At 37.6% G+C, this 23,327-nt stretch overlaps 2 protein-coding genes across 4 annotated transcripts in view; one reads left to right on the top strand and one right to left on the bottom strand.

Moving 5' to 3' along the window:
* Positions 1-6,733: 6,733 nt before the first annotated feature.
* Positions 6,734-10,957, bottom strand: clrn3 (clarin 3). The gene is made up of 3 exons (XM_082151825.1): positions 10,607-10,957; positions 10,079-10,264; positions 6,734-9,910 (listed from the first exon to the last, which is right to left on the bottom strand). Exons 1-3 carry the CDS (start codon positions 10,836-10,838, stop codon positions 9,639-9,641), a joined length of 690 nt encoding a protein of 229 aa, XP_082007951.1. The 5' UTR covers positions 10,839-10,957; the 3' UTR covers positions 6,734-9,638.
* A 2,464-nt stretch (positions 10,958-13,421) lies between these two features.
* ptprea (protein tyrosine phosphatase receptor type Ea) overlaps positions 13,422-23,327 on the top strand; it is a 78,368-nt gene continuing 68,462 nt past the window's right edge. For 2 of the 3 annotated variants that reach the window (XM_082151907.1, XM_082151903.1), the window contains exon 1: positions 13,422-13,576. The gene's annotated coding sequence lies outside the window, so the exon portion shown is untranslated. Of the gene's footprint in view, positions 13,577-17,000; positions 17,651-23,327 lie in introns of those variants that run through there. The other variant, XM_082151905.1, reaches the window with a different exon arrangement.

The following is a 23,327-nucleotide window of genomic DNA, read 5'->3' as shown; positions in this document are numbered from 1 at the left end:
TTAAAGACATCATAAGTGCACTTATGAATGCCGCATTTTGCTTCATATATATTTTTCACTGCAAAGATAATGCTGGATTGCAGCAAGCACATTAAAAAAGTGAAGAGAAATGTGCATGTTGACATGATATATGATAAGCAAATACTTTTTTTTTTTTTTTCACCATTTGTAATCACTCGTCTGCCTTATATTTCTTTTTAAATAGTCCTGCATTGTGAGACATATGTTTTCATGCAATCTCTCAATTAATAGTTGTCATAAAAATGCAAGTACAGTCATGAAGTAGAAAAACTTGAAATAGATAAGCACATGAAATTCGACGCAAATAATTGAATACAAAAAGGTATCTATTAAAATAGTTAAATCTAATAAAAAATGTTTTACACAAAATGTTATGTAGCCTACTGTTTATTTGTGTACTCATTCCCATAGCAGTGACATACTGTACTTAAGTTTTCTCATATACTTTTGGCCATTTTTATATATTTGTGTACATGTATATATTTGTGTCTAAAGTATATTTTTAAAATATATATTTTTAAATCTACCCCAAATATATTTAAGATTATAAATGTAATTTCTTTTAACCCATTTCCATAAAAAATTCTCTCTCTCTCTCTCTCTCTCTCTCTCTCTCTCTCTCTCTCTCTCTCTCTCTCTCTCTCTCTCTCTCTATATATATATATATATATATATATATACTGTATATATTCCCTTAACCTACAGTGTTTACAACATATTCAAATATTTAGAATATATTTGAAATATAATAAATAAATAGAAAAATATATTTTTTCCCATTTTGGTGCAGTTGTTAGCTTAGCAACATGGCAACTCTATTGAAATCAGTTGTGATCTAGTCCCTTCAGTTGGGATGCTGCCTTCATAGACAGCTCACTAGTTTTTGGAACACTTGTCGGCCTGTTTAGATGTGTGTGTGAGAGAGAGAAAGAGGAGGCTAAAGTGGAGAAATAGCTGGAGGTGTGATCTTATCTGATGTTAACTGAAGAATGACACCATAATGGAACAGCAAGGGTGTAATTATTCTCTTCTCTTCTTCTCTCCTCGCTCCCTCCTTCTCTCCACCCCTTCATGCTCTGCCCTCTCTGACAAATTAAGATTAATGGCCGAGATAAGCGCTGGTTCCTGCCTGTCTCCGCTGCATCCAGTCACAGCTCCAGTGTGTGAATGCTCAGATCAGTTCTCACTCTCATGGTGTACATCTTGCTCAGTGTGCAAAGTTTAGGATGTTGGATTATGAGTGTGTGTATAGCATTAAAAACACATCAGCATCGGTTCTCGTCATATTTTTTGTTCGGAGGTATACAGACTGGGGGTGGTGGTTTGAAATTAACCCTATTGGGGTCTAAAAAGTACATTAATTTATTAGAAATTATTTTATTTAAATGTCTGTATGATGAGGTAACCATATAACAGCAGTATTGCATCAAGCAAATCATATACACCTTTATTATTTATGACTTATTTGTTTATGACATTATAGATTTACATGTCACATGTATACATATCATATAAAACTTTTAAAAAATTGTCTTTAGGATAATTAACATTGGCTAACAGGGATGCCATAACAACATCTTAGATTGCCTAAGACAAACCGCAACCTTTTATTTTTATTTAATCTTTTGAATTATAAAACAATAGATCTAAATTAGATATGGAAAAAAAAATTAATACAAAAATGATTTTGTGACTGTGTGGTTGTGAAGGGTTAGTGGAAAATATAGGCTAGTTAATGTGTTGAGTGCATTGTAGTCTCCCTAAGGAAAAATTTGATTCATTCATTGCTATAGAAGAGGAAGAATTCGCTAAATTCGTTAAATCAAAGATGCTTCCAGAGGTCATAGATCCTCTTCTTACTATCATTAATTCATCTTTGTCTCAAGGATACGTACCAAAAACCTTTAAGCTGGCTGTGATTAAAAAAACGCAACTTGATCCTACAAAATTAGTCAATTACAGGCTGATCTCGAATCTACCCTTTCTGTCAAAGATACTAGAACAGGCTGTATCTTCACAACTATGTTCCTTTTTAGAAAGAAATGATATCTGCAAGGATTTTCAGTCGGGATTTAGACTGTACCATAGCACTGAGACTGCCCTCATTAGAGTCACAAATGATTTGCTCTTATCATCCGATCGTGGTTGTATCTCTCTATTAGTGTTACTCGATCTAAGTGCTGCATTTGACTCTATTGACCACAACAGTCTTTTAAATAGACTTGAAAATTATGTTGGCATTAGTGGAATTGCATTAGCATGGTTTAAATCATACTTATCTGACCGTTATCAGTTTGTAGCAGTAAATGAAGAGATGTCTTATCGATCACAAGTTCAGTATGGCGTACCACAAGGCTCAGTACTAGGACCGTTCCTGTTCACTCTGTACATGCCACCCTTGGGAGATATCATTAGGAAGAATGGAATTAGCTTTCACTGTTATGCCGATGATACTCAGCTCTATATTTCTTCACAACCTAACTAAACCTACCAATTCACTAAATTAACGGAATGCATAGCTGATATAAAAAAATTGGATGACTAGTAATTTCCTACTACTAAATTCTGAAAAAAACGAGATTCTAATTATTGGACAAAAAACGTCCTCACGTAATAACCTAGAATACTGTCTAACACTTGATGGCTGCTCTGTTAAGTCTTCGTCGTCGGTTAGGAACCTGGGTGTGCTCTTTGATACCAATCTTTCATTTGAAAGTCACGTGTCTAGTAGTATCTGTAAAACTGCATTTTTCCATCTTAAAAATATATCTAAATTACGACATATGCTCTCATTGACAAATGCGGAACAATTAGTTAATGCGTTCATGACCTCAAGGCTAGATTATTGTAATGCTATTATGGGTGGTTGCCCTGCACGCTTAATAAACAAACTACAGCTGGTCCAAAACGCACCAGCTCGAGCTCTTACTAGAACCAGGAAGTATGACCATATTAGCCCTGTACTGTCAACACTGCATTGGCTCCCTATTAAACATCGTATAAATTTGAAAATATTGCTGATTACTTACAAAGCACTAAATGGTTTAGCTCCGCAGTACTTGAGCGAGCTCTTAACGCATTATAGTCCTTCATGTCTATTGCGATCTCAAAATTCCGGCCAGTTGATAATACCTAGAATATCAAAATCAACTGCTGGCGGTAGATCCTTTTCCTATTTAGCACCTAAACTTTGGAAATGTCTTCCTACCATTGTCCGGGAAGCAGACACTGAAGTCAGTTCAAAGCTAAAAACACATCTCTTTGACCTAGCATACACATTACACATTATAGACTTCTATAATTCAATGTTAGGCTGCATAGATTAGGTCAGCCGGAACCGGGAACACTTCCCATAAATCCTGATGCACTCGTTACATCATAAGAAGAATGGCGTCTACGCTAATATTAGTCTCTCTGTTTATCCCGAGGTTTACCGCAGTCCACCGGATCCAGGCTGTATCCAGATCTGATGAAGGACCTGCGCCTGGACACTACGACAGTGCAGTCCTGAAATGTCAACTATAGGCTCTTCCCTGTGAAGGCCTCCCTCCCCTCCCTTTACCAATCTACAGATAAAGCGTTGTCAGGATAATTCCAGACAAGTAGTATGTTGAGGGTTGATTTGTAGGGAAGGACTACACGCCTGCGCACATATATTCAAACGCGCATACCTATAGACTGAACTCGTAATACACATGTGCACGCCATCAGCGTTCTCGCTGGTTCGCGTTTTTGAATTTTGCACAGAAAGAACTTAAGAGTTTTCTGTTAAAACGGTGTCGTGTTAGCGGCCCCTAAGTTACAGTAATAACCAATGATCGTTGCGACAGAAGTGAATCAATCAAACTAACTTTAGCTGGACAATAACTTTATTCTAGAGCTGCTATAAAGCCAAAACACTTTACTTTAATTTCCTATTATCATTGTAAAGCTGCTTTGGAACAATCTACATTGTTAAAAGCGCTGTATAAATGAAGATGACTTGACTTGATGAAGTACACGCATGTGCTGTGTCGGAAATCACATACTGTATTGTATGTACTATACATTTTGGTTTGAAACTTAATTTTCGACCTTTGAAAAGTATGTTCTATATAGTATGAGTAGTATGAATGAAATTCTGAAGTACATCTTCCATGTTGTGCACTGTCATGTGACCATCGCTTTACTGCCATTCATAAATTCTCTCCCCGTGGCACTGAGAAAAAAATATGAAGTTAGTGAAGGTTCCTGCAGCATTTGAGTGCAGATTCAGTCAAAATCTTTTTTAATCTAATGCAATAATATTCAAACACCAAATATTTTTTCATCTAATGAAATAATATTCTAGGCGTTCAATCACTTTATGTGTGAGGTTTAGTTGTATATATTTAAAAGCACTGCTTTGAGTGTGTGTGTGTGTGTGTGTGTGTGTGTGTGTGTGTGTGTGTGTGTGTGTGTGTGTGTGTGTGTGTGTGTGTGTGTGTGTGTGTGTGTGTGTGTGTGTACTTGTTTAACCTACATTGTGGGGAGTAGCCAGCGGATAGAAAATACATTTTGTATAAAGATCATTATGGAGAGTCCCCACAAAGATACTGAAACCTATCATGTGAATGTGTGTAATTGTGTATGTTTGTATCTCCTAAAGGCACAGGTGTGTGTGTGTGTGTGTGTGTGTGTGTGTGTGTGTGTGTGTGTGTGTGTGTGTGTGTGTGTGTGTGTGTGTGTGTGTGTGTGTGTGTGCTTGTTTGTGTGTCTGTGTATCCCCTGCAGGCACAGGTGTGTGTGTGTGTGTGTGTGTGTGTGTGTGTGTGTGTGTGTGTGTGTGTGTGTGTGTGTGTGTGTGTGTGTGTGTGTGTGTGTGTGTGTGTGTATCCCCTGCAGGTACAGGTAGGTGTGTGTGTGTGTGTGTGTGTGTGTGTGTGTGTGTGTGTGTGTGTGTGTGTGTGTGTGTGTGTGTGTGTGTGTGTGTGTGTGTGTGTGTGTGTGTGTGTGTGTGTGTGTGTCACCTCTGTGATACAGGTTTATGGAGAATTGTGTTTCAGCACAGAGGGTCTTTCCTTAATCCCTTCACACCCTCTGAGTGACCCGGGCTCAGGAGTCTGTCCGCTGACAGAGACACACAACACAGAGAGAGAGAGAGACAGAGAGACAGAGAAAGGTATAGAATAAAGGAGAAGAGATTATCCTCCATTCCTGATGTAATTCACTGTGTGTTTGCATACCAAACGCCTCTGAGAGATTCCCATTGAAGTCAAGCATTTGAGAAACGTCACGCGTGAACGTCCACATAATCCCCACAAAGAGGGTAAAATGACACCCGGTTTGTGATCAATATCATTTTAATTCTATTTAATTCCATTTACTTTGATATATATTGAAAAGCAACATTTCAAGACTAAATGCCAGAAACAATAAACAAGAGGACATGTTGAAACGTTACCGAGCTTCTAATTTACTGAGATACAATAACAATACAATAATAATAAGCATAAAATAATAATAGTAATTTTGATAGTTTCTTCATTTTGAAACCTATTATTTTCTCTTCAGTTCTTTAATATGTGCCTCTGACTTAATGAAAACCCTGTAGACAGACATTATTGAAGCTTTAACCTTTTTGTTAATACAAAGTAGGCATGGACACATCAGAACTGCGTATATAATATAATAATGCAATATATATATAATATATAATATAATGTATAGGCACATATAATGTTTCTATTTGAGGTTTGACCACAGGGAAAGCATTTTGTATAAAAATACAATAAAACAAATTGGCAATCAAACATCTCTAGAGTCTTTACACCAAGTGGAGAATTTTAGCATATTAATTTATTGCAATCCATCACATTTTATATCTAAGCAAGTCCAGTACTCAATTAGTAAAAATTAGTAAAGTCATTTAGTATAATCTTCATGACATGGCTTTTTGAGCAATTAAAACACCATCAAATTTTTTTTTTTTTTTAAACATAAATAGCATTGTTAATGACAGCTGATATCTTCAAGCTTTAGTTCAGACCGTTTATTCGTGGACTAGGTGAATACGTGTTGAATCAGGTTGAGTTCAGAGCGAGGTTGAGTTTGACTGTCACGTCAGCTCAAATTTCTAATGATTTGGAGGAAGAGATTTAGTCAAAAGTCCCTGAAATGCACTTTACATATCTGACTGTCAATATAGCCGCACATCACATGGAAGAATGATTTTACTGTCTACGCACATACTGTACTTACATCATTCATTCAGCAGAAGAGATTCATTCACAGGATAGAGTAATACAAGTATCATACCAAATTTCAGCTGAGCATTATAACACTGAAGTGTAAGTGCAGAATATTGGACTCTTTGATGATTTTATTCAAAAATAATAATAAGTGCAATATGTTTGGCTAGATGGTTAAAATCCCCAGAACTGAAGTTTCAACTGCTCTTTGAAAACTGCATTGGATTCCCCTGCTGGACGAAAGGCTGGACGTTCATTCTTACACTGAGGGACAGTGAACACTGTACATTTGTAGCCTTGAATCTCGTTGTCCTAGCTAACAGTGAATGTTCTCAGAACTTTAGCTATAATGTTCTGGCAAGGTTCTCTCAACGTTATCTTTCAGTAACATTAATAGAATGTTAGTTTAAAGTCTTTAACAATGTTTTCAAAACTTGAGCACAAAAACGTAATTTATAGTGTTTTTCCCCCCTGAAATAATTTAGTTGGAACTTCGTCTAACATTTTTTATTTTTATTTTATTTATTTTTTTGGTTTAGTTTCAGAGTTTTCTGAAAACATTCAAAAGTATTATTCCCATAATGAATAAAATGTGGAAGGTTAAATGAACGTTCCCATAACTAAGAAAAAATGTTTTTAACATTCAGAGAACATTCAGAAATAAAGTTTTCATAACTTAACGGGAATGTTAGCAGAATATTTTTATTGTGTTAATATTGTGTAATATAATAGCCAACCTACTTGAATACAATAGCATACTTGTTTGTCTGAGATCTGGAACCATGAGTTTGCACCTTGCAGGATGGCAGCAGAGAGCAGCAGGATGAACACAGTGAATGTGATTTCAACAACATGTTCCTGGATCATTATCTTTGAGGGACAAGTTTACAGTTTATGTCAAGTTTAGGCTTACAACAAGGCTTTTACATTAGTGTTATTCGCCTGTCATTTCCCTCTGATTTTAGAGATAAGTTATGGGTAGGGTTAGGACTACATTTTCGGACAGGAATGTAGATCCAGGAACATGTCTTGGTGACCGGATAAACAACACACACTCCTGCTGCCCCCTGCTGGCTGGAACCCAGCTCACACCCCCTGCATCCTATCACATAAAGCACAGTCCAAGGGCCAAAGGTTCATGCAATGATTATGGAAAATTACATCATACAGGGACTCACAATGACCTGACATTCCTGTAAATGGATATAATCTCATATCATAATCTAAACCATTATATTTTATGAGTCCATTTTTCAATGCTATTGACTTTTTAAAAGACATAATGAATCTGAGTGCAATGATTATTTTATTTTTTCTGTTGCGTTACTGTGTCTCTGATTAGTAAAGTATACACACTATCCCCGGTTTCACAGACAAGCCTTAAGCCTAGTCCCACACTAAAGTGCATGTTTGAGTTGCGTTAACTATAAAGTAACTTGCACTGACACATGTTAAAATATGTCAGTGCCATTGTTTTGTCTCAAGATGCACATCAGTAATGTTTTTCTCTAAGGCATGTTTATAAAAGCTACTTAAATGCCCTAATTGAAAATGTTAATCCTGGCTTAAACTAAGCCCAGTCTGTGGAACCAGGCCTATGTGTTTTAAGTTTAGCCTAAAAACTGAACACAATATCCTCATCACTCTAAAAAGATTTATTATCGTAATATGGCATTTTTAAAATATGGTAATATTTACAGAATATTTGATGAAAGTATGATACAACAGAACTGTAATATTGACAGTATATCTGATGCATAAGCAGATAAATAAGCGCTAAATATATTCACATCTATAAAATATGAAAGACATTTTTTAAATTGCTTAAAGTCTAAAGGAACTGATAGAAGTAAATTTGAACTGTTTTCTTAGCCAGTTACATATCATGCAAAGTATTTTAGGTTCTTAGTAGAAAAGCTAGACAAGTAAATTACATTTCTAAAAGTTTTTTGATGTTAATGTTCTTACACATAAGTGCAAATAAAATATATGCAGTGGCCTATAAAAATATCTGAACACTTAAGTCAAACATGCATCAGATAAAACATGAAATCAAAGGTATTACACACAAAAAGCATATTATGACATGCTGTTATCTAACGCAATGACATGTTTAGTGTGATTTTAAAGGGTTAGTTCACCCAAAAATGAAAATTCTGTCAGTAATTACTCACCCTCATGTTGTTCCAACCGCGTAAGACCTTCGTTCATCTTCGGAACACAAATTAAGATATTTTTGATGAAATCTGAGAGCTGATCACTTCTCCATAGGCTGCTAGGTGACCGAAACTTGCTGGCCCAGAAAAGTTATTAAAGAGATCGTTAATATAGTCCAAGTGACTACAGTGGCTCAATCTTAAGTATATCAAGCGACGAGAATACTTTTTGTGCGCAAAAACAAACAAAAATAACGACTTTATTCCACAATTCATTTCCTTCTCTCTGGGCCTCTAGTTGGTTCACGTAGTGTTTTAGCGCAGCGCGTCTGTGTTATACGTCACCACGTAGGTTCACTATTGGCCGACGCTGGTCATGTGTGTGATGCGTGATGACGTATAACACAGACGCGCAGCGCAAAAACACTACGTGAACCAACTAGAGGCCCAGAGAGAAGGAAATGAATTGTGGAATAAAGTCGTTATTTTTGTTTGTTTTTGCGCACAAAAAGTATTCTCGTCGCTTGATATACTTAAGATTGAGCCACTGTAGTCACTTGGACTATATTAACGATCTCTTTAATAACTTTTCTGGGCCAGCAAGTTTCGGTCACCTAGCAGCCTATGGAGAAGTGATCAGCTCTCAGATTTCATCAAAAATATCTTAATTTGTGTTCCGAAGATGAACGAAGGTCTTACGCGGTAGGAACAACATGAGGGTGAGTAATTACTGACAGAATTTTCATTTTTGGGTGAACTAACCCTTTAAGAGTACAAACACTTTTAGGGCTTACTGTGTATGTATAGCCTATAACTAAAACAGTTTTAGTCATGGCAAACCATAAGTTTAAAGATAAGTTCAGTTCTGCAATTCATATCACAGTTAAAGTGGCAGTTCCAAAATAATGGGCTCAATTCAGCTCAGGTCTGAAAATCATCTTCCGTTAAGACCCGTTCCCACCAAGAATGATAACTATAACGACAACTATATTACGATAACATTCTGTTTATTACAGCGGGTTTGTCGTCTTCCACTTTAAATGCTCAAGCTTGTTTTTATCGTTCATCGGCTGGAATAAAAATCGTTGCGATTTCACCCAAATCGTTTGATTGTTCCGTTATCGTTATAGTAGTGGTGTGGTGGACTCTGCTATTTAGGATGATTTTTAAAACCTCATCTTTATTGTTAACGTTATAGTAATCGTCTTTGGTGTGAACGGGCCTTTAAACAGATTTTTGCTGTGTTTCGGCTTTAGTACATCATGATCTCTTTGGGCGCGTCCTCCGTGGGTTTCTCCTGCTCTTTGCGCCGTGTGTACGCGGTGTGGACGTACAGATACACCACGAGGATGCAGACCATATTGAAGCAGATGTACGGTATCAGAAGGAAAAACCCCACCTTTAGGTTAATTTTTACATCTTTCAACCGCACATTGGGTGTATCGGCTTTCACCAGCGTCTCGAACATCTGGCCAAGGAAGGCGTTCGCCACAAACAGAATCAGCGCCAAGCTGGCCACACACACTAGACAAGAGATACGACACATAAAGGTCTTGAAACCACTTTTAGTATCATTTAGACATCTAAACATTTTAAAAGTGCTGTAACGTCAATTGAAGAGTTGATTCTGCACTATTTCTGATCAGATGCAAGCACATTTCTTGGTTTGTGACATTGTGTATGTTTTCTCACCACTAAGTCCACTGCACGTGTATACCCCTATTGGTCCCATGTAGGTCTGATATGGGTTGCTGAAGCTGTTATAGAGTGAGACCAGAATACTGCCCGCAGACCCCACAAGAGCCAGAGCCAACAGGATGACAACCAGAGCGTGCAGGATAACCGGAGCTCCTGCTATTGTCCCCAGACGATTAAACACTAAGAGAAAGACAGAAAGACTATTCTATTGGAAAATAAGAATGCACAAAACATTGATTTTAAATCAAATGACATAACCTTTGACAAACTCCAGTAAGTATACAATTCTATTGTGATTTATATGGAATTGCAGTTCTAATTCCTGAAAATTCCAAAGGTCATCTTAATCCATAATTTTGAATCTGCAAGCTTTTTCATTGTATTTATTGGTATCATATACATATATCAATGTATCATAATTTACATGAGCTTAATTTGTCTGTTGCTTTTATCTTATATGATATATGTTTACACTTGAAAATGTCAAAATAGCATAATCTAGCATGCTTATTTGAAGCTCACCTGGCACTTTTCCTCCAAGTGTGTCAATCCTGGGGCAGTTGAACTTGTCTTCTGTGCCGCTGAAAAGGCCGATTTTGAGACTGGAGGATCCATTGAATTCACTGCCTATCGGTCCGCAGGCCATGTCGGCTGAGGCCCATTCCGCCGCCATCCCATAACCCAATAAACCCACTCCAGCTGCACATATTAAAGAACTTGATAAGAAATGCAGTAGTTTCTCCGTGGACGGCATTGTAACTGTGGTCCTTTTTTTCTAGGTCCTTAGCTGAGAATTTGCTTGTCAAGCACACCCTTTGATTCCTGACGCTTCCTGACGCTTGTGGCTGGAAAATGGGAGAACTTGGGATGAGGCGAGGTGTTGGTGGGTAATAAATGGTGCTGTATAGGTTGCACTTTGCTTCACAGATCTGAAACCAGTAGCCAGGTGTTTCCTTGTAATGGGAAAGGTTTGGACTGAGGTGGGGAGAGCTGATCACAGATCAGCTCATGATGAAGCTCATCACAAGGACGGCAATAAAGTCATAAAGTAATCGTCTGTACAGTCACGGACTGCTGCTCGTGTTGTCATGGCATTTATATTGCAGTTCACAACATCATAAAGAGAGTGACGTGGGTTTGATCAGAAAGAAACAATCTAGAAATCATTCTCTGACAGTACAGAAGTCCTGCTTTACTGCTGTGGTGTAACTGGCATCGTTTAGGACCCTTATAATTGATCACAGGGCACTGGGATGGTCTGGGGTGTAACATTTATGATCCTTACAGTAATAGTTAATATAACAGTAGCATCGATATTCATACATAGAGAGAACAACATTCAATTCATACTTTATTTAAAGATGATTTTGTTGGATGTTAGTTCAGTAGTGGTGGTGAAAATAAAAACAGTAAAAGAAAAGGAAGAGATATGATATTAAACGCTACACTTCCTCATCAGGTAAGAAAGCATGTTTATATTATATAAATGTGTGTATTTCCTGAATTCTATATTTAGATTTACTGTGATGCCTTGTCCAAAGTCCGTTCTCCTGTGATACCATATCACCATGGATATTAAAACACACCCACATATAAAACACGCACACACACATGCAAGCAGAGATAGTAGGATCAGAAAATGTGTGGAATACAGATATATTATAGCAGAACAGAACAATACACAACCTGTAAAACAAAATAAAAGTATAGAAAATAATTACACTTTTGACCAGCAGATGGCGCATGTCTTTCAGTTAATCTGAGAAAACAGCATTGATTAAAATGATGCATACATTAGATTAACCATTAGGCTTATTTATAATTTCATTTTAATTATTTTAAATTAAATATTCTATTTATTTATTTTAAATAAATTGCTTTTTTATTTTTATTTTACTGTCCTTTGTTTTTGTGGTGCTGATAATGATGATTTAATTACGTTTATTACACTTAAAACATGCTCGTTATAACAGCTTTGCTAAACAGATGCTGTAAAACTAATATAAACAAAATAATACTGTAGAATGGTAGGCGGCATTAAATAAAGGGTGCACACAGCGGGCGGGGCTTATCGGATGTTGATAGATTAAAATAATAATTTTACTATTGCTGCTAGTTCTGCTGTTCCCTGTGTAGTTTCAGTTAAATAATACAGTTTTTTTTTTTTTTTTTTTTTTTTGTGTGTGTAATAATTAAAGTATAAATTACTGTCCAAACTGCTGAAGGAACGCCTGAACTCTGTTGGTCACGTGGAACCGGTTCTTTTTATTTGTGCGGAACAGGATGGACCAATCACAGACGATTGTGATTTTTGAATGAATTTTCCCATTTGTCTATCATACACAGATCATTTGAAATAACAGAACACAACGACCGAACAAGAAACAAACGAGCTCAGCTTGACATTAACGCCAGATGTTAGAGATGCTAGAGCTATAGCCACAGTATTAGAATCTGAACCAAAGCTAGAGGCTGAAGATCGAATCAAACCTTGATCTTGAACTAGAGACAGAACTAAAGAGGAAACAGAGTTAAATGTGGAACTAAATTAAATAATATATGAATAATAATTTGTTTGCTTGCACATAAAGAGTTTTATTGAACTAGAACCCGAACTAAAGTTAGAGACAGTTAGAGACGACCTTATCATATCAGCGCCATCTTTGATTTTTGGCGGGAATGAAAGCGATGCTGTGATAGATAGACATACATCTCTTCAGTGGGTTGCCACTGCTATTTTAATGTTTATTTTTATTTATTTTTATTCTAACAACAAATATCTTCCCAATAAATTTAAGTAGACAAAAAAACCAGACAGTATGAGCTGTGGAAAATTATAAGTGATCTAGGAGCTTTAGTAAGACTGCATCTGAAATTGTATACTGTCTTGAGTAGGTACTTATTTTAAATAAATATTACTTACTAATATTAGGCCTTCTGTTTTTCACCTACTAGCCTATATAGTAGGGAAGTATGCGATTTTGAATGCAGCCTAAGTCTATCCCTCACAGCTTCGCTTTCATACCTGTCATGGCGCTGCTCTGAATAAGGTCTATTAGATTCCAGAAGCTAGATTACACTTTTTAATGTGTATATATCCCCCCCTTAAAAAAACAATCAAACAAACAAAAACAGAACATTACTGAGTTCAATGGAGGAATTCAGCATTTTGAGCCACTGCGCGCCCCCTAGAGGAAGAACTCATATATGCCATATAGGCAACACCAGCATTTGGTTGTCAGGCTGAGCCTTTCAGACTCACGCATTTCAGAAATGGTCGCTAGGAGGCTCTGAGCACACGGAGAACTCCTGAGAAACGGGTGAACCCCTGACAGAGGAGTAAATCTGCAGATCAACACAAATCCTCCTGTTTCTTTCCTCCAGCAGCAGCGGTCAGCTTTCACCCAGCCGCCCGGCGCGTACTGCGCTCCCCATTCCCGGATCATAATCATCCGTGCGCTTGAAGAAACTGCCTTCGTGTTGGACTTTACGGTAAGAAGGGTATTTAATCTGAATCTAACGGCTTTAACGGCAATGTTAAATTTGGTACATGTGCAGGAATGTTGTTTTTCAGGAGGCTACGCTGGAGCGCGTAAAGGAACTGTGCGCTCCGGTGCGTTTGATACACCCATAAATACTCGCATGAAGCCAGCACTTGAGATTGGTTTGGTTTCTCTAACGTGCTTTGCTGTTCATCTTTATTCATGCATGGTCCATGCTGCTCATGATCAACAGAGGATCTCAGGTTATGATGGAGCGCATTGGTTGTGTTGGGAACCCGAGTGATCTGTAGGTTTCTTCATAATGTGGGTTAGTGGAACAAGCTGTAGGCAAGGAATGAGACGGGAGTTTTGGGAAAGGCTCTTTGGGACTCACTATTCACTTCCACCCCTGCAGATCTGCTAAGTGAGCACGCGGAGGAGAGGAATGTCATGCAGGAGCGTAGGTGTCTTTTACATTAAAGGCGCAACCAGAGACAGAAGTAGAACTAGGCTATCATCATCCTCATCATCAGACTTTATTGCAGACTCAAGGTCCAAATTTAAAAAAAGGAACCCAAAAAAATCAATGCGTTGCAAAAATAAAATAATACCAGTGTCTCCACAATTTGGGCTGATAACGTAGTACTGACCCTTATATTTCATAAGCCCACAATAATCTAAATTCTATAATAATCTAAATGTATAAATTAATAATCTAAATGTATCATTTAGCCAGCAGATACATTTATGTGTAAGATTTCGTAACACAGCTTGAAAAGTGTTAACTCCTGCACTTACAAACATCTAACTTGCACTATGCCAGCTAGGTCTCCTTAACAGAGTTCCCGTTGCATATTTATAAGCTATTTGAAGCCTCTGTAAACTCTCTGTTCTATAATTTGACCACAGATGAGCAGTATAAAGTGGTGTACAATATGCTTTAAACAATGACATCTTCACTTCATCTGAACAAGAACTAAACTTGTGTAAAAGTATGTTAGCCTGCATAAACATCAACGCTGCCTTTGAATATCCTCATCATGTCTGTCATGTTCATGTCCAAGATATTATCACACACTCCGTAAGATTCAGAGTTAGATACAGTTAGCACAGATTCTGAGGAAGTGCATCTCAGTCTGTTTTGTGTCACTCTTGTTGTTGTTGAGATGTGCACGTAGTTCACATTTTAAGATAAATATTCACTGACTCGTTTACATTATGAGTGTGGTTTAGGGACAGACATATTGCCTGCTCTTTTAATGAATCACTTTAATTAATAATCAGTCTGGTAACTGCAACCATGTTAGTCATAAATGAATGCATGCTTTAAATCTGGTTTTAACCAAATTTATATTGTGTTCCTGGCATATTGCGGTGCAAAGTATGGCTAATATAATATGAAACAGAATATCAGATGAGCACAATTTAGTACACATCAAACCTGCTCACATGCATGAGCAAAATAGCATGTAATGGATGCAGTTTGGAATTTTTATTTTTTCTCGGAAGCAACAATCGCTGATGATAAACTCAAATCAAGGGACTTTCTGTCAACATGGACCATTTTTGTGGATAGATTTATTCCTCAAGTACAAAATAGAAAGTCTTAACAGATGCTTGATTCCTCCTGAAGTAGTTTGGATCTGTTTATGTCTTCCAGTTGTTTAAAGTATTATTTTGGGTTAAATACAATTCAAACTCTATTGACAGTATCTGGAAGTCACTTACAGGTGAAGTCTAAGGGGCAAAAGTACAATAGATTGAAGGCATTTTTGTTTGCTTTACAAACTGAATCAGAGTTATTTTCAGTGGTCATCTACTGCATGCTTCAGATGATGTTCGTATACTCTCAGAAAAAAAAGGTACAAAAGCTGTCACTGTGGCGGTACTTTTACAAAAGGTACAACTTTGTACCTAAAGAGTGCAAATTAGTCCCTCAAAGGTACATATTGGTACTAAAAGTGTACATATTAGTTCCAAAAGGGTACATATTAGTACCTAAATGGTACATATTAGAACCCTTTTGAAGGGTACTGTCCCAGTGACAGCTTTTGTACCTTTTTTTTAACCTAGAATATAAAAAGATGCACTGTACCAGCGGTTTCCTTCTTTAAGAGAAATCAAATCCCAGAATCTATTTTTGCTTGCAAGTGTTTCATAGTTTAAAACATTTAGTCTGTGTATGGGGTTACGGAGCATCCGTGTTTACCGTAGTGCCCTGCTGTGTTGTGCGTCCTCATTGGTGTTATTGCGTTTAATATTCTCTTTTAAGCAGTTTTTTTTTTTTTTTTTTTTGCTTGTGGGTAACAGTGGGAGCTAATTGGTCCAAAGCCGTTGCCTTTTAGTGGGCGAAATGGATTATTTGTTGGGCGCTCATTAGATCTGTCAGGGTCAGAAAGAAGGCCTACTGCTTTGTGTAAGAGCAAAACGATAAGGAAGAACAGAAATAAAGGCTCATTAGCAGGATTGAAGTTTGTTTGCTTTTGTAATTGAGAGAATTAAGCTGTCTAAATGAAGTAAACGGGAATCACGTTCTCCGGCAGGATTTATGGCAATGCACTGATCAGCTGTGTCTGTTTTTCTCTTTAAAATCCTTAGTGTACAAAGTATTTAACTACATTAATGAGAGCATCTCCGATCTAAAGTGCTTTGTTGGCCCTGCGTGCTCTGCGTTTGTGTCCTGACGCACAGGACGAGCTGACGGAAGATCCAGCACATTGTTTGGGCATGTATTCATTTACTGGAACGTTTGGCTATTCTCGTATGTTCAAACGCAGGAAAGTGAAGAAAGGCAGACAGGCAACATCCTGTGGCAAACCCAGAACCTCTTCGTACTCTCTCTTTCTTCCTCGTTCTCTGTCTCTTGTCTGGTCCTGTCATTTGACTTTATTTCTGTAAAATTATACAAATGTCCATTTTGATCTCTGTAGTTCCTTGAAGCACTGACATGATTTGACAAGCATTTTGTTACTGTAAAACACTGTACTCTTAAGTTTTACTGTTAAATCATGAAGACTTATTAAAATACTTTATTTTATATAAGTTTGGAACAAATTACACAATTTGACCAAGATTTTGAATGAGCTTTTATTTTTATATTTTTAGTAGTTAGTAGTGCTGTCAAACTAACACAAATTTTTATGTTTATATGTGTGCGCATATACAGTATATGCATACATATGTGTACACACACACACACACACACACACACACACACACACACACACACACACACACACACACACACACACACACACGTATTATATAAACAGAAACTTTTATGTTAGATGCGATTAATTGATTTGACAGCACTAAGTTTTCTTAGTTACTACGGTGTTTAAGATGGTTTTAGGTCATTGTTTGGGTACTCTGAGTGGTTGCTAGAGTGTTTGGCTGGTTGCTAGGTGGTTACTATAGGGCGTTTTGAGTGTTTAATAAAAAAAAACGCCCACAACCAAGTCAATGACATTCTGATTTCTAGATATAGCCCTCCTTCGATAAGTCTATGTAAAAGTAAATTATTTGAGGTATTACTCATGTCTGAAGCTCAAATGGTGCAGGAATCGTGTCAAAGTTTAATCCTTAGCGTCAATGGTTTGTTTAAATCCCTAACCCTAACTAAGAGAACAATGAACAACAGTGATATGACAGCTAGCTAGTAATTTACTGTGAATTCACAGTGAAAGTTGAAGTACGAAGACACTCAATCACCCTCTTCTGATAGACACATGTGGTGGCCATCCACTCCTGCACACTAGAAAGAGCTTCAGGAAGTGGTTGTAATGGGTTTATGGAGGAGTGTGAGAAGTGTGTGTTTGACAGGGTGTGGTAGCATCTGCTGAACGGCCCCTGGGTTGCGTTCAACACGTGCTTGAGTACGAGATTCCTGTTACTCAGCTGTGCAAACACGACCTCACGGGTCTACCTGCTGCTCGCTTGTGTTGCACAAGTTCCTCACTCCGAGGCCTGCGCTATGAGCCTGTCCCGACTCGCAAGCGGATAAACGCACGCCTCCTAAGATCCTTGGAATCCAGAATCAAATTCTTGGAATTTTTGAGGTGTGGAATCAGCAGTGATTTAAGCGGTTAGTGGGTTACTATGTAAATCTATGTGGACTGGTTTGTCTTTGTACTGTTATGACGGGAGGCTGCAACCTGTCTGTCTTTGAGAGCCGGTGTTTGGCTGTGAATGCACGTGGGACGTCCCAGAGGACAAGTTTATTACTCAGAGGTTGCTTTTTCATTGCTTTCTCAGCTGACTTAACAAAGGTTTGTTTATGGTTCATTCGTGGACTTTCCGTTTTGTTATTCAGTTATTCATTCGGGTTTCAGCTCAAATGTTTCTCCTTAAATTACTCACGAGAAGTTATTTTAATTAAAATCATAAGCAAACAAGACAACTGTTGACATAAATTAAGTAGATATAAAGAGATATAAATGAATGTGGGTAGCTCAGATCATTTGGTCTTGGAAGAATTTGATGACAAATGTTTGAGTTCATATTGATATTCTGAATTTTGATCGCAGACTGATATTTGGCCAATTGGAGTTTGAGACGTCCTTGATATCTTCTGATTCTCTGTAGGAAATAGATGTGAATGAGTGCGTTTACATGCACACTCATAATGCGATTATAATGGGATTTTAGCAATATTGCGATTTAAACTTTACCTCATGTACACACAATACTTCGATCAAACTAATGCGCTTAAGCTCATAATCGTAGTAAACATAATTGCATTAAACTGTGAGATTACTCGCAATAAACAGGCATGTAAACACATTAATAATCGCATCATTACCGCTCTGACCATAGTGCACATGTGCTCGGATATACACGCCACGGATGCTGTGTGTTGTTCACACAACTTCATGAGTGAACTCAGTGACATTATCCTGAAGTTTTCCCTCCAGTCCGAACCGCTGAACTCTGTCAACACAACTCACTGCATAGTCTCTGCTCTTTATCTTCATCCAGAGACGGTGCGAAGACGGTAAAAATAACCACAATTCTTAGCAAATAATCAGAATAATGAAAATTGCATGTAAACGGGAGTGAAGTCCTTATGCTGTAGAAACATCTTATTGTGATTAAGTCCTTAATAATATGATTTTTTGCAATAATCAGAGTGTTTCACATGTAAACATAGTCATTTTAGGTGTCTTTTTGTCTCAAGCAGAAGTCTCCACTTACTCTCCATGCACTGTCATTGACATCTAGGAGAAACTGAGATGTTAAAAAGATCTCAGTTCTCTCTTATGGCATGCATACTCTCTGTGCAACTCTCATTGAAGTCTAGGAGAAACAAGTGAGATGTTAAAAAGATCTCAGTTCTCTCTTATGGCATTGTTTCAGAGTTGAACAGGAAGAGACGTGTGATTCTCTTGGGTTGTGTCTGGTGGAGAGCTGAATGGACGGGAAGCAGATCTGGATTGAATTTGAGCTGTCAGGGGAAGAGCCAATGATGTCATATCATTACCAGCTGCCCAGAAATATGAGGGGCAATCATGCATTTCCAGGCACATATCTTCACCCTTTTACTACTCAATTACTTCGCGCACCCCAACAAAAAGGCTTGAGTTGTAGGGCTTTTAACAGTTAAAGGGACAGTTCACCCAAAAATGACTCGCCCTCATGTCGTTCCAAACCCGTTTATCTTCGGAACACAAATTAAGATTTTCTGAGAGCTTTCTGTCCCTTCATTGACAGTCTACGCAACTTCCACTTTGATGCATAAAGAGATTGTCAAACTAATGAATTGAGCGGTTTAGTCAAAATTTTGACACGATTGCTTTATATGATGAACAGATTGAATTGAGGTTTTAATTCACATATAAACATTGATCAGCGAACATAAACAGAAGCTCAAGCGTACATGCTTGACACGCGAGAGCAAACCTCATTGGTTCTCGCGCATCAAGCGAACATGCTTGACCTTCCGTTTAGCATAACTGATGTATGTAAAGATGCATTATTCTATATGTGAATAAAAGTCTAAATTCTATCTGTTCATCATATAAAGCGATCGTGTCACTTCATAAAATTTGGACTAAACTGCTCAATTCATAGGGATTAGTTTCTTTATGAACTTTTTTTAAACATTAAATTGGTAGTTGCATTGCTGTCAATGGAGGGACATAAATCTATCTCAATTTGTCTTCCAAAGATGAACGAAAGTCTTACGGTTTTGGAACCAGGGTGGGTAAATGATGACAGAATTTTCATTTTTGGGTGATCTAACCTATTAAGCACAACCTGAAAATTGGCCCAAAGCTCTAATTTTGTTGTAGATCATTAAACCGTTTCACTGCCTCAGAAGTCTGTCTGAAATCAGGGCAGCGAGGCAACAAGTCAGCTGCCTAAGCTTTCAGACAAAGCCAATGTCTCTTGATCAATGCATCCTTGCTGAATAAAAGTATTCATTTTCTCCACAAAAATATCTTATCGACCCAAACAAACTTCAGTTTAAATGATATAGCAAAATTTGGCGGACACATCTCTAGCATCACGTGGGATGTACAGTAGCGTCCCCAGGTTTGATATCTTGATGAATCCCAGCAGGAAACAGTATCTCAGGCCTGAGACATGTAACGTCTGTGTGTGAGTAGACAGAGTCTCGCTGTGAGGATGATGACCTCTCTCTGAAGCCAAAGAGAGACAGAGCTGCAGGCTAGTTCACCTTTGAAATGTGATCGCAGGATGATCTCATGGCTTTGAAGAAGCTTCTGCTTCATTTGTGAGTGTGTGTGTGTGTCTGGCTGTACATACGCCCCAGTTCCTCTGAGAGTAGTATTTGGACGAGGGACCGTGTGTGTGTGCATGCAGGGTGGAGTGCACTATGACATCTTCTCTCTGGTTATGTTTTTATATCCTGAGAACTGAAAGCAAATGTTACACTCCCCTCCCAGAGAGACTGTTGTTTTGGTGCTCACCCCCACAGTTCACACCAGCCCATATGCTCACACACAGCCCGTCTGTGTTCTAGTGTGTATGAAGAGTCATGCATGAGATTCCAGAGCAGCAACACAATCTGGGGACACCGCAATCAAGATGTGTAAACAACATTTTAGAGGAATAAACCTTATTCAAAGCAGCGCCTTGACAGGTATGAAAGCGAGTCTGTGAGGATATAGACTTGCTGTGTTTTCAATGGCATCTGCTGTAAAAAGATATAAAAAAGCTCCTAATACCCTTATATTTTTCCACAGCTAATGTTGTCTGGAGTTTTTTTATCTACGGTGTTTTTTTGCAGTGTTTCGTCAGCAGAGCAATCCAAAACATTAAATAACAGTACAATCCACTGAAGAGATGCATGTCTGTCCCTCACAGCCTCGCTTTCATTCCTGTTAGAAGTTAAAGATGGTGCTGTTGTGAATAAGGTCTATAGTTCACCAATGAACTATATGTCGTTCTAAACCTGTATGACTTTGGTACAGAAATAGAGATGTTTTGAAATGCGTCCTAATATGCTAATTTGTTGCTATATACTGGTGTATGTTTGTGTGTATATATAAAAGTAAAGATGAAAAACCGCACTCTCAGGTTCTATTTTCATACATTTATTATTACCATGCCCTCACAGTAATAATAAATGTATGAAAATAGAACCTGAGAGTGCGGTTTTTCATCTTTACTTTTGTTAAACGTTTTTTATTACTCGCACCCATAAATTAATTTGCGAGTTGAGCGCGCCTGCTCTTAGTACTGTGTGTATATATATACATTTACATCTCTTTTAAATCCACCAGAGCTTCTTTGACTTGCTGCTGTCAGTAATTTCTGAATTAATCCGCTCAGTGGTACTAAACATAAAGATTTGATGTCTTAATATAAATCATTCACATTCTATGCCATACTTTGATGTGATTTCATTGCACTTCAACATCTAGCCCACACTAATGCATGCTGGATTCTAATGCTAGAGCCAGTCGGTCACGGCCCTGCTTTTCCCAGCAAGAAAGCAGCAGCTTAAATTAGAGCATTCTTTGTCTTTTTGTAGATTAGTCATGTACGTCAAGGTAGAGAGTCACAGACAACAAGCTGTTCGGAGTAAAGGCGCCTCTCCTGAACGGTTTAATTCCAGCCTCCTGGGTCTGAAATAATGGAGCAAGTTTTTTGGCTCTCAGAGGCAAAAGACTCTCTCAGAGGTTAGACGCGCCAGCGCTGCTTTTAGCGTATTATCACACCAGCACTGAGCTTCTAAAGCGCTGTAGCTTTCAGAGCGATACAAAGAAGTTTTGTTCTAGAGCATTGAGTGATACACTTAACAAGGTCTTCTTGAAGACTTTTGCATCTGACTGCATGTGTGTTCAGTCAGATGTAGAGGGAATGAGAGAGAGACATGTATCCTTAATACTTGCCCTGAGGGGGTTTTAATGTGATGTATTACAATGACTGTGTTCATATCTACTCTAATAACTCACAGTTCAAAGGACAACTCTTTCAGTGTTTCGCCCTGTCAAAACCACTAAGAGCCGAAATGCTTCTGCACTGACCTCAGGGCAAGTAAAAGCATCTTACATTTAACTCCTTTTTGAAGTCAACATGTATCAAAATCGACCCCGTTTGCTTTCTAAATCAGTGTGTCAGGTCTTTGTGTGTGTGGTATGGTCTGTGCATGTTATTCCAAAAGAGAAATGTCTTGGAAAGCGTTCATCAAATGGTTTTACTTGTGCCACCTTTGACAACTTCCTTGCTAATTCGGCAGAAAAGGGCAGTTTAATATATATATATATATATATATATATATATATATATATATATATATATATATATATACACGTTTTTTACTTTATTTTTCAGTTATTCTGGTAACCACAGCTGCACTGTGTACGGTTCTGTACAAATCAAAATGTACACTTTAAACCTGAATAAGTTAGCAAAACTCAAACAATTTGAGATAATCAGTTACATCAACATTTTTAAGTTTAGGTAAGCAGAACAGGCAAATTTTTATGTACTCATACATTTTAATTGATCTTTACTTCAAATTTTTGAGTAAGCTAATTCACACATTTAACTTAAAATTACCATGTAATCTCAAATTAAAGGATTAGTTCACTTCAAAATGAAATTTTCTGTCAACATTTACTCACCCTCTAGTTGTTTCAAACCTGTATGAATTTCTTTCTTCTGCTGAACACAAAAGACGATATTCTGAAGAATGTCGGTAACCAAACAGTTGCTGGTCCCCATTGACTCCCATAGTATTTTTTTTTCCTACTATTGAAGTCACTGTCTGGTTACCGACATTCTTCAAAATATTTTCCTTAGAAAATAGAAAAAAGTAAAATAAGTTGTGCATGCAGTTTGATGTTGACTTAATATGCAGCATGTATCATAAATCATAATGTTCTCAGCAGATTGTATTGCAATTCATTGTGTGTTGACTGTGTTCATGAAAATAGATGAATAATGCTATGATCAATAATGGACCATTGGTATTGATCAGCTTACTTTCTCTGTCTGTCTATGAAGTCAAGCTGTTCTGGCTTACTGTTACAGCCTTTAAACACTCAGCCATTTACATAGTTGTCTGATATTAGCAACTCTGTGTCCTCCCTGAAGTGCTGTTTGTCTCCTCTATTATGCTAATCATTATCATAATGGTTTCACTTTCAGAAAAACAACTCGCCGAGTCGCCGTTAACTTGTAAAACTGCAGTTTGCTGAATTGTGCCGTTAAATGGTGATCAGACCATTATGTTAATCAGTTTGGGTTCTGCTGAATAGTTAAGCAATTATTTTGGATGCAGTTAATGA

This window comes from Leuciscus leuciscus (assembly GCF_965113295.1).
Source record: "Leuciscus leuciscus genome assembly, chromosome: 21".
Lineage (NCBI taxonomy): Eukaryota > Metazoa > Chordata > Actinopteri > Cypriniformes > Leuciscidae > Leuciscus > Leuciscus leuciscus.
Note: the sequence above shows the minus strand (reverse complement) of the source record. Positions and strands in the feature narration are given on the sequence as shown.

Bases quoted from the DNA above. Each gene is read 5' to 3' on its own strand.
- clrn3 (XM_082151825.1), bottom strand. From the start codon at position 10,838: ATGCCGTCCACGGAGAAACTACTGCATTTCTTATCAAGTTCTTTAATA. The intron at 10,265-10,606 runs GTGAGCTTCAAA...TCTTTCTCTTAG, and splicing joins ACTTGGAGGAAAAGTGCCAG to TGTTTAATCGTCTGGGGACA. The intron at 9,911-10,078 runs GTGAGAAAACAT...TCTCTTGTCTAG, and splicing joins CACGTGCAGTGGACTTAGTG to TGTGTGTGGCCAGCTTGGCG.